The 12,409-nt window shown below is 35.8% G+C and overlaps 2 protein-coding genes across 3 annotated transcripts in view; one reads left to right on the forward strand and one right to left on the reverse strand.

Moving 5' to 3' along the window:
• Positions 1 to 546: 546 nt before the first annotated feature.
• Positions 547 to 7,736, reverse strand: LOC100181432 (casein kinase I). The gene is made up of 11 exons (XM_002127693.4): positions 7,435 to 7,736; positions 6,311 to 6,351; positions 5,814 to 5,883; positions 5,353 to 5,501; positions 4,446 to 4,680; positions 4,279 to 4,364; positions 4,031 to 4,115; positions 3,560 to 3,708; positions 2,829 to 2,885; positions 2,410 to 2,525; positions 547 to 2,088 (listed from the first exon to the last, which is right to left on the reverse strand). Exons 1-11 carry the CDS (start codon positions 7,637 to 7,639, stop codon positions 2,037 to 2,039), a joined length of 1,245 nt encoding a protein of 414 aa, XP_002127729.1. The 5' UTR covers positions 7,640 to 7,736; the 3' UTR covers positions 547 to 2,036.
• A 2,547-nt stretch (positions 7,737 to 10,283) lies between these two features.
• The window catches only part of LOC100175012 (trinucleotide repeat-containing gene 6C protein), an 11,470-nt gene continuing 9,344 nt past the window's right edge, over positions 10,284 to 12,409 (forward strand). Inside the window, exon 1 of one of the 2 annotated variants that reach the window (XM_018811466.1) lies at positions 10,284 to 11,231. In XM_018811466.1, coding sequence (XP_018667011.1) covers positions 10,325 to 11,231 — 907 coding nt within the window. In that variant the 5' untranslated portion in view covers positions 10,284 to 10,324. Of the gene's footprint in view, positions 12,188 to 12,409 lie in introns of both variants that reach the window. The other variant, XM_018811467.2, reaches the window with a different exon arrangement.

The raw sequence follows: 12,409 nt of genomic DNA on the forward strand, positions 1-12,409 counted from the left end.
TACTTGGTGGGTGATTAATTTTTGGGGGAAGGTTTATGTGTAGACTTTAGAATTTAGACCATACGGCAAACCTATACAACTTTTCTGTCCACTATGCCGACTACAAGGATGGAATTTTCAGCTAAATTAGTCGCTGCCTTAATTCTTTGCCTTTTTAGTCGGTAGATTTTGGCACAGAAAAAAAAGTCGGCCGAATAACCGTGAAAAACCATCTGGTCTAGTTTAGTCGGTATTCTATTTTATGTAGGTGAAATCGCGTCCTTTGGCACGCCATGGTCCTAGGATTTAGAGGCCAGGATTGGCCTATTACCCCAACACCTGGGGTGCTACCGCACGGACCTTCCCAGTTTTTGGAGCCTGTCGCTTCCCCGGAGGTGGGCGACATGAGCTTTTGGTAATGGATGGGAGATCTTTTCTTGACATATCGGCCAACGATAGATGCTTCTAACGTTCACATTATGCTGGGCTGCTATTGCTTCTCTTGAACCCCTTAGTTTAGTCGTTATAACCGAGAATATCATCCCAGGTTTATATAGGCGGCGACAATTAAACGTAAAATGGTTTATTTCAAGTTCCGTTGTAATGTGGAGTCGTTACAAGTGGAATAAAAGAAAACAAACGCGAAAAGGCGCGCACACATACACATATATATTTATATATGTGTGGTAGACCAACACAACCGAACTTATATAACACGACTGCACAGTAAACATGAACAACGCACATAAAAAATTGGGATATTTTTTTCTGGTGTTGAAGGATTTGAATATTTGTGTTCGTCGCACATTTTATATTTTACGCAATTTTTTGTAACAGGCGATAAGTGTCGCTTCTTAATAGAAAACGGTAGAATGTCAAAAGGGTTTAATCAATTACAAGGTCAAAGTGGCTCCAAGTGAAAGTGCGCTGGTGAATTAGCTTTTGTTGAACACTTATTTAACCACTGCTTTAAGAAGGTTGGAACAAAGAAATATCGATTTGTGGTTTCTCTCCAGGGTAGGTTCGCTAGGCGAGAAAATTTGCCCGAATCGAACGTGTGGTTTGTGTTACCATAGCATTACTAATAACTTAAAATATTGCACTATTTCCAATGTCCATGCTGTGAATATTGAAATATAATGCAAGTCATAGGCATGGCAGAGCGCAGGAAAGAGTTTTGCGCTGCTGCATTTCAACAGTTGTCTTTATAAGCGTACAGCTGGGAAATTGGTGGTTTAGAATACCGGGAAAAGTTATAGGAGACGTGTTTCCTACAACAGCATGTTAAATGCAAAAGCTGCATTTACATCTGATGTTCAGTAATTATAATTACGAGGTGATTTTGAACATATCCGGTTCGAAATGTGAAAACCGCAAAAAATGTAACCGCCAACAAAAATAAAAATCGAAGTAAAAATAAAATACACTATATCAGAATAGTGGAGAGCAGCAGCGTGGAACTGCGTTATCATGTTGCTTCGATCATAGGATAGTGCCCAGCGAATGCTTTGTACGACTTGTAGGCGCAGCAGGCAATACATATAACGTAGAACAAACAATGTACGGTTTAGAACAAACACAGAGTACGACGCAGTTACGGTAAGAGCAAATGCCTCGTGTCGTGTTTCCTATTTCGCGACAGTTGAAAGGGTTAGGTCGGGTTCCATGCACATATAAGCAGCTACACGCTGTTTTTAAAGCGCCGACCACAAAAAGTACAATGATTGCATATTATGTACAAATAAAGAATATATACGCCATAAGAAGTTGCCTAATCCTTCCAAACGTTGTTGATTTCGAAACAAAAGACCTGCGTCGCCCACCAACACGTGGCAGACGTCGTTTAAAACAAAAAATTGAACAGCGGAGGGTAGCGTTTCGGGGATCGCCAAATTGTTTGTTAACGTTCAGTGCGTAGATACCAACCAAGGTAGAACGTACAGAACATGTGTTGAATGCTGTGCTTAGGGAAAGGGCTTATAACGTTCGTTAACTGACGCGCATGTATAAGCAAATGTCAAATACTTAACGGTCGCTCTGTCGTAAAAGCAGTCAGTTTAGCGTCGAGGGTTTCCAGTTCGCTTCCGACGACGTTTAAAGCAGCAGCATCTGTATTAAAGTAAGACTTAAGCAAAAATCGGGACCTTTTACAGTATATAAAGTGTAAAATATATATTTTTAATAACATATAATGATAACATAAAGTTTAAATTATAATCTAGAGATAGTGAGATACCATTTCCGAACTGGCAAAACGTGGGACCTATTACGTTATTGTAAAAAACCATTTGCCAAAAATTGTGAATTTATCTGGCTTTAGCAACAAATTGGTAACGAACCGACAAAAAGACGTATGACAAGACTATATAGTTATACATAAGGGGGGTACGCAATTTAATAAACGTCAATTAAAAAATAAGTCCAACGTACTTTATTTCGGTAATGACGTCAACGTCGTGATGTTGTGGGGTGATGGGAGCGTTCGAATGTCCGGCACCCGGGTCGTCTGCGTTGCCATCGACTTGGTGGGAAAAGCGATCTCGAGGCTGTGGAAAGTAAAGAGCTCGTGCCAATACGTGGTAGCATGTGTTTCATACGATTGTCTGGCGTGAGTCATATGCCGTATGCGGGTATGTGGATCACACAAGAGATGAAAGTACTCATTGTCATACATAGAGAATGTATTCGTTGTATCTAATGTAAGTGTAAGGTAACCTTGACACATGAAACTACCTTAGTCAACATAGTATATGAAATCAATATACGTATTTAACATGTAACATGTGGGTTATAACATAGATTTGTAACACTGTGGAAATTATGCTTGAATAAAAATATTTGAAACTTACTCGTTGTGGTTGGGGGTGACTTCTTGGGACATCTGTTGTAACTTGAGATGAAGATTGCTGAAAAATATTATTCATTAATTTACACTTAAGTGTTTGTAACTGCCAATCAGTTAAAATGTCTCTTATGTACAGGGCTTTAACCTGTGGATCACTAACCAGGAAACAGTTAGAAGCCAATTTATGATGACAAAAAGAAGTTTATGTTTAGTGCATTTCTTTATGGTCCATAGCTTAAAGTGTCATTGGGGTTTGTGATTTAAAAGTTAAAAAACCTTTACACTAAAAACTAATCCATGGGTTGCAACCTAAATCTGTTGTCACTTGATTCGGTTGGATTACCGCTACCGCGATCCACTTGTTTTTACTTTCCTTATAAAAGTTGGGTGAACACAACTGAATTGCAATATACAGTAGGGTTGGGGAAGATGGGACACCTTCTAACTTTATTTTCTCATCCCATTGAGTAGTAAACAAAGAACATTTAAAGAATTATAAAACTATATTACAACGACTTCCAAAGACCGTTGTTAATTAATTAAAACACAATTAGAATGTTTGGATAATATGTGCTAAAGGTGTCCCATCTTCCCCCACCCCCACTATATTTAACTTAATGTTGTGTTGCATAAAAAAATGTTCTTATAGCATTAAAACCTAAACTTTTTTAGGGCAGTTTATAAATAAGATATGAAGAAGTTAAACACAGAAATAAAAAGGCAACAGCTATATACCAGGGGTTTCCCCGACCAATCAAATTCATCATCATGTGGGTATCCTTTTCTATCATAGAGATCAGAAAATAATTTTCTTAGATAATCATAGTCCGGAGTTTCAAAGAAGTCAAGATGCCTCACATAGCGTAAGTAAGTCGCCATCTCTTCTGTAAAACGATAAGAATAAAATAATTAACCGTCTTGTTTGAATGTTACTTATGATAGTTATATTCTATATGGGTAAAGCCCAATGGTGTGCCTTAAATGGCATGTTTTGAGGGAAATGGTTTTGGAATAACCTTTCTACCAATTAAGGGCGATATTGAGTTTTACATCAAGTTAAAGCAATACAACCAAGATTAAAAAGGAAGCTGCCAACTTGTCCGCTAACCAACAGCATCTACAACCTGTAAAGTCTAAAACTTTAACTCAACTTGTCTATATAGCTTAGCTTTGACATGATAGGAAGCCAGATATTTAGTGAAATACCTGGGTGATTTTCACACAACACTTCAATGGGTGTTGTACGTTTGGTGTCTCCAATCTTCTGATATCGCTCCTTCAGAGTATCAGCCTGTGTAAACATAAGGCAAAGATAAAACACAAGACAATAAAAACTGTTAAAATATATATAAAACAATTCAATAGCCTATACAGTGCAAACAATGTAAGAGACTAAGAGTCATAAAGAAATACGTGGGCAGTCAGCAGTGTAACAAAAGATATAGTTGACGTACTTTTAAACCTTGCCATGGCAAACTTCCTCTTAAAAAGTACATGAACATATGACCAAGAGCTTCTAGATCATCACGACGACTTTGCTCTGAAGTGAATCATGTTAAACTACCACACACTTTCACTGGTTATTTCATTATAAGAGAAAAAACAACACAGAAAGTCCCACCTTTTCCTAAATGTGTATTGATGCTCATATAACGGGCTGTGCCAGTTAAACTTTTATGTTCTCGATAAGGAATGTGTTTTCTTGTTTCTGGATCAATGTATTCCTTAGCAAGCCCATAGTCAATGATATTTATAGTAGATTGGTTTGGTGTTCCGATTCGGCCAATGAGAAAGTTTTCAGGTTTCACATCTCGATAAATTAAATGTTTTGAATGTACGTACTCGATCCGATGAATCTGTAAGTCACATGAATATATGAGATCATCTTTACACACATAGGTTTACCACCACAATATTTAACGTTTGGTAAAATCTAGTTAAACATTAGAAACCCCATTGATTAGGATGGTGAATGCAGTATAATTTGGTTCTGCAGATTTGTATAGAGACCTAACAGCTAACACAATGGTGAATCAATTTAAATTGTAAAACTTGGCTGCTAGAACACATTGTGTAATCTCTGTTTCAAAAATTGGGGTGATGATGATTACCATAATAAACAACTAACTGAATGCTAAAAAAGACAATGACAATACAAGAATAATACAAACATCTGACAATGATAGAAATTGTAACTGTTTAAAAATGTCTCATTTTTTATCTTTTCATTCTATTAAAAATAAAACACCCGAGCAACTGTGAGATATGGGAATATTTTTAAAAAATAATAGAATGGCTTTACCACAATGCTAACCTTTGTTAATTCTAAATGAACAAATGTTTAAGATTTCTTTACAGCATATATTTCTCAAGAGCGTGTTTGCTCGTACAATATTCATGTCATCTATATTTACCTTACCAAGACTACAGCAAGCAAACAGAGTGGTGGATTTTGGCACACAACCTCATCCACCCTCAAATAGTAGCCTTCCATGTTTACTGTAAACTTTAACAAGATGTTGGCTTACCAGTTGAATGGCAACCATAAGAACTGTCTTTAAAGAGAATGTCCGGTCACACAAATCAAATAAATCTTCGAGACTAGGACCCAGTAGTTCCATCACCATAGCATTATATTTACCACACGGTCCAAAATAATAAACTTGAGGTATTCCATCTGCAGCAATAGAAGCGTGTCAAAAACATTGACGTTTGTAGCGTTGATTTAAATTAATTACCTCACTTTAACTATTTGTAATGTGTGTTAGAGATATTCATAGCCATGATAAATTGATTCTGTATAATGGTGTTGCTTACAACATACATTGTGATACATAGTAGATATATAAGATAATACAAACGTATTACACTGATACTCATACATGATATTGGTCTAATAAAAAAAAAACACATCATTTGAGGGTTTCACACGAATATGCAAAAGTGTTTACTATATTAAGTTGATTACCAAAGCTTACACGGCACCCACCAGTATTTCCCAGCAACTTATAATAGCGGTATTCCAAATGTAGCTGGGGTGCTCGAGATTTCATTGGCTCCTAAAAAATTGATTAAATTTATAAGCATAAAGATAAGAAATACACAATTATACAAATTGGTGGGTGTTTCATTTTAAGGCTGATATTTTTCATTGAGTAATCCCATGCTGAACTCAATAGTGACGTGATGTAACTTTAAATATGACTCACTCACAAATATAGTGATATCTAGATTGAGTGTTCAATACACAATACACTAAGGCATAGGTATTATTTATTGAATTGAATAAAATCAAGCATAATGTTAAACCATTTGACATTTATTGGAAATTTTTGAAAATAACAAAGTTGGTTACTTTTGAAGTCACAAAGAAAATAAACACTCCATACACCAATTGTTACCACTGGCAAGCACCATAGCCACAGGCATATTAAATGGAAGTCAATTAGAATTAAATATACACACAATTAATTAAAGTTTGCTTACCAATTTTATAGCAACGTGCTCATTATTGTAAAGGTTTTTACCTGAAATGATTTGAATAAAATTAGTTCCCTTAATTGGCACAAAGACGTGTTTTTAAACATGTTGTTATTAATCTGTGTAAACTAAATACTTATAGGGAAATATATTTTTACATTACATAGTTTTCAGAATGAAATACAATGTTTAGTATTGACAGACTTATGGATAAACATCATAACATAACATATTCACATTAAAACAAAAAATTGTACTATTTTTCTAGTCATATTATATCTAATTTAATACTTTACACACATTAAATCAATGGACAAATTTCAACAGCAGCTGATACTGACAGATTTAGGAGAAATTTACTGAATTTTGGTTTTGTTAATTTACCAAAATGTTGTAATAAAATCATTGTATCCATCCCAGTTTCTATATTATTTCTTAAAACAATTTTTTCTTATACAAAAGTGGAAGAGAACTTATTTTCAAATAACTAAGCTAAACAAATAAAGTAAACAAAATAAGACCACCAACTTATTAGTTTTACACAAACATGTTAATAAGAATTTATTTAACTCTTCTAGCTTATACATAGTGGTTATAATCTGTTAAGCAAATTGAGGCCAACAGCAGATTTGTCATGAAAGTAACACAGATGGTCAGTTAATAAACAACATCCTACACAGGGATTTTAACCACTTTTGACCCACAGCACAAACTTGTATATAAATATAGAATAAATTTACATAAACCCCAATAAACATTAGGTCATTATTTTAGTGTTAACATACACCCCAACCCTAACTATTGCGCAATAACAATACAATATGTCAAATGAAACAACTGTGGACCAATTTTAATCTTATTGGGATATTGTTTAAGACAGATATATATTCACATACATAAATTTTATATATATACATATACAATAGTTCAATAATTTTAAAAACATCTATGATGGCATTTGAAAATATTATGATGAAAATCTAACTTATTTCATAGTCTATTAATTATTATTAATTAGGATTCTGCTATAGACCTATACCTAGGTAGACAAATAAACTGAAATATTACATAAAACAGTTTAAAGGGAAAATTAAAAAATATATTTATGCATTTTATATTTAACATTATACCTAGTCGTAACTCTCCAAAATTTCCACATCCAATTTTCTTGCCCACACGAAAGTTTGGTCCCACCATCAACATCCCTTGGTTGGGGGTTGTGGTGCGACGGTTTGTCTCGTTGTGCCCCGATCTACCGCCCCCGTGTGTTCGGTCCCCAGACATACGAACCAACCCAGCACCTCGTCTGTCACCACCGTTCCCTCTGCCTTGCATTATTGACAGGAAATGAACTCAAGTACAACGATGGAGTTACCACAGGAACATAACTCGCAAAAACAAATACTCGAATGCTAAAAAAAATTTACCATTGACCCTAGAAATAACAAATTTCGTGAGTGTATATAAAGCAGAAGAATTAGATATGGATCTTGAATTTTTTACTTTTACTTACAAAATATAACTCGCCAAACCAAAACTATACCATACAATACATGCACACATTTTGGTAATATACTTCTGAAAAAAATTGCTATTTATATATAGACTTCAGACACTCAATAAAGCTATAATACAGAAGCCAATTAATGCACAACAAAATCATTACAAAGAATTGAGATAACATTAACAAAAAAGTAATTTAACAATTCAAAAGTATCCAGTTTTTTAAGGTACTTTTGGTGTCCCTATTATGCACAGATAGAAAATGCCAAAAGGATGTATACTATCTAATGTATACTATTGCTAATATGGTCAACTTTATATTAACAATTAACCTATGTATAATTTAAAAATTTGGTTTTTGCTTACTGTACGACCAATATGTTGGTTTAAACCATTACAAACAGTCCAGAGCAACTGACATACAAAGTCAGCTTCAGCCACCACAACTACACTACGTATCATCAATACGAAGCATATTCTTACAAATCCGTCATTCGATTTGCCTGAATTGTATTTTTGTAGCGCAACCCTTCCCAGTCTTCCGAAATAGTACATCCCATGACACCTGGACTTTACAACTAGTAAGAAAATGCGATTTATCCCGTTTTAAATTTAACAATGATGGTGTTTTCTATTAAATGGAAGATAATTTAATACCTAAACATCTATTTTTAGTAACAATTTAATTTCGTTAAACCATAGTTTAATGGTTTTAATCTCTTTGGTTTAATCATAGTACGAACGACCAAGGCGATGTAAAACCCCAGCTCTGTTCTATTTTTAAAAATTAAGAAAGACGGATTTTTTTTTTCCAGTGGTTAATATTATGTATCATATGTTTTGAAAAAATCACAATGTATTCAATTTTGTTCAATCAACAAAGACAAAGTGACTGCAAAATAGCACGATGCCCCTTTTAAAGATAGAGCATGCAGCACCCGTGGTTATTTGCTCCGTTTCAACGCAAATACTATAATCGTTTACTTCGGAGCCAATCTAGTAATTAAAAGTTGCAACTAAACTAATTTAATGAAAAATAATCTAGTTTATGTATACTATTTTTATTTATAAAATTGTGCCATCTTGCGGAAAACTTATGCTCGCAGCCGATCTAAGAAACCGTTAATGGAAATAATTGGTAAAAAGAAAGCTTCTGTTTTGCAATGTAAAAGTATGAAAATTATGTAATAAGTGCTTTGCAATTGCTACTCTTATTCTCATATTTATTATAACGTAATTTATTGTTATCGTAAATACGCTAATTCGGCTAATATTTCGGATTGTTTTGCCGGAAGCCACAAGCCCATTCTTGACACTGTATATTTCTTTGTGCACTTAAAGCTGTAAATGAATTATATAACGTGCACCTAATTAAGTAAATGCTCGTTATTTGTTAACAATTTATGTTTTTGTAAGTTCATATGCCCAAATACCTTGTATGTTGTGCTTGTGGCACTGTTGACACAGTGTTTAAGGAAATGTTTTAGTTCTGAACTATTTGACATTACACTAACTATATCTTCAGTTATGCTTATAATATAACCCTATGTATTTTATAGTTATACTGTGTAGTGAGTAGTGGCATCTGTTATATATAAAAATGTCAAATGTGCGTTTTCTGTGTTGCATGTTTGTTATATTTTAGTGGTTTTCATTAGTTTTAATATTATTTATAATGCTATATATATACTTTATTTATAAATTATGCTATAAATTATCTTTATAAAACTTAGATTCCTAATGTAGCATTAACATAGTAATAGTATTCATAGTCAATTTTAACTGTTTGTTTCTCATTGTGTTGCTGGATTTAATCATAATAGTATTATAACATTTTTTAGTTAGGTAGGCACCATTTCTGTCACAATTTTTATAATGTTGTAACATTTCACTGACAGTTTGCATATGTGATAATCTTCTCCTAATTTGTAGTTTAATAATAACGTCCCAAACCAAAAAGTGACCAAGCTCTTGATTAATGCCTCGGTGCTAGTTAGGAATCCTCCCCCCACCTTATTTGCTAACCCCTATAACCACTAACCCCTAACCATCAAGTCCTAACCACCAACCTCTAACACTTTTTACCAGCCTATTATGCTATGTACCTGAGGAATCTTCACTAGTGCCAATGCCTTGAATACAATTTTTTCTTTACATAATTATCTGTTTGTAACTGCACAAATAATCTTCACAAACTGTAAATCACAATTATATTCTCGGTTTCTTTAAACAGTGCATGTACACTATGTCCGCTATGTCCACAATGTTTACTAAGTCCGCCATGTCCACTATGTAGTGAATATTGTGGACATAGCGGACATAGCAGACATAGTTGACATAGCGGACATTAACTATTTAAAGGGACCCTTATATTCCTTATAATATAATTCATCAAATATGTTTGCTACAAAAATAGTATTAAATAGACAAATTTATTTCTATTATTATTACTAAAATAAAATTTCTTCCTAGGAAAATGGTGTACAGAATGATTTACATATTTAAAGTTGTTTTAATATGAGTTCAAACGTTCCTTGGACAAATCAATTTGAACCTGTAAGTTTATCTCAATCAAGTCTCACATCATCACAAAGTACTTGGAGCAGAACTGCTGCTGCAGTTAATACTCCGCAAACAAATCCTGCTAATTGGCCTCAACTTGGTTCAGCAGAACAAGACACCACCTCTGTGATGTCACAAACACAATTGCAGTCTGCCCCTTCACAGGAAGATACTGGGTGGGCAACCACGTCATCCAATCCGTCAGCAGCTAATGACGCAGATCAGTCAGGTACAAGTGGTTGGGGTCGAATCCCTGATAACGGAACAAAACCACCCAACACAAATGTTTCCACCGGTTGGGGTGTTCCTACTGGCATTCCTTGGGGTCAACATTCATCAAATATTGATGATGGCACTGCTGTTTGGGGTAAATCAACAGCAGCTCAACAGCCACAACAAGGTAACTGGGGTAATCCTGTAAATAAGAACACCTCAGAACCTAGTGCTCCTGCACCATCTGGTTGGGGTACCCCAGACCCTTCATCTAGTGTAACGCAGTCCCATATTCAAAATCAAGACATCAATCAGCAATTACAAAGCAATAGCCAACCACAGATGACAAATGCCAACCAACCTCCAACTACTAGCCATCCTGTGTCATGGGCCAAAGCAGCTTCAGCAGGATTACCAGCTGCAACAAATGCTTCGGAAACTAATTCCGCCGAAGAAGCAGAAAACAGTGAAGCCTCTGCCGGTCAAAACACAGCAGTTACTTCGGAACCTGATCCAGTTCAGCAGCTTGTTAATTCTCATGAAGGGTGGGGAACAAAACCTATTCAGCAAGGCACCAGTTGGAACATAAGTGATAGAAATATGAATCCTGTAAATAACAATTCAAGAACATATCCACCTGTTAATAATGGTACAGAAGCATGGGGAAAGCCAAGTGGTGGACAGATGCCGCAAAATTCTGGTTGGGGAGAAGCACCATCAAACAAAACTTCGTCTTCTGGTTGGGGTGGGAATTATGGCAATCTACCATCACAGCCAAGTGGTGCTTCTGCCCAAAACTGGGGAGTTCCGTCTCAACCACGACCAGCATTCATGCCAAATCATCCTAATGGGAATTCAGGATGGGGTGATCAGCAACGCAGTGGTTCAGGAGTAAATGCTGGAAGGTGGAATGACATGCCGGGACAAACACCCCAGAATAATTGGAATGCTCCACCTGTACCTCAGCATCCTCAAGGTGGTGGAGCAGGGTGGGGAAATATGCAACAGCCTTCTGATAATCAATCCAACCCTGGTTGGGGTTCCATGCCACCAGGACGACCATTACAGCCAAACAACAACTGGGGAAATGGCAGAGTTCAACAATCCCCTCATTCGCCAGCAGCTGACCAATCACAGTGGGGAAGACAAGATGGTGGGATAAATCCAATGACACGAAGGCTGAGCAATGTTGATGATGGTACATCGGCGTGGGGTGATCCAACTACATATGGCAAAGTTAATATGTGGGATAAGCATGGTAAGATAGGGGGAGCCCAAGATAGTAATGGAGGACAAATGAACAATCCGAGTGGCGGAAGTGGTGATGCAAAAGGGTGGGGAATGCCACCAAATCAAAATATTAATCAACCCCCCTCCCCTAAAAGTTGGGGTAATACATCACCAACAAGGATGGCTGGTGATAATGGAACTCCTGGCTGGGGTTTCAAAGCACCAAGACCTGATAAGGTTGCAACTGGGTGGGATAAACCAACTGCTGGATCGGGATGGAATACAGCAAGTAAACCAAGTGGTTGGGGCCAACCTAATGAACCTCAGTGGGGACAATCGGAAAACAACAGTGGATGGGGTCAACCAATGGGAAAGGTATTTGTTATAAATAGCTCTGTTTTGTTAAAGTAGTTTACTCCTGTATCATAACTCTTTAAGTAAACTATTTTTACCTCTTTATTTATCCTTATCTTGTTTATGTGGATTATGCGATAGCAAGTTACAATAAACATAGTTATAGATCTGCAAGTGTTTACTAGTTTGTAACCCTTAAGCAGTGGTTTTCAACCCAAACTTATCTTTTTCCCAAAGTAATAA

Source organism: Ciona intestinalis, chromosome 4, assembly GCF_000224145.3.
Source record: "Ciona intestinalis chromosome 4, KH, whole genome shotgun sequence".
Lineage (NCBI taxonomy): Eukaryota > Metazoa > Chordata > Ascidiacea > Phlebobranchia > Cionidae > Ciona > Ciona intestinalis.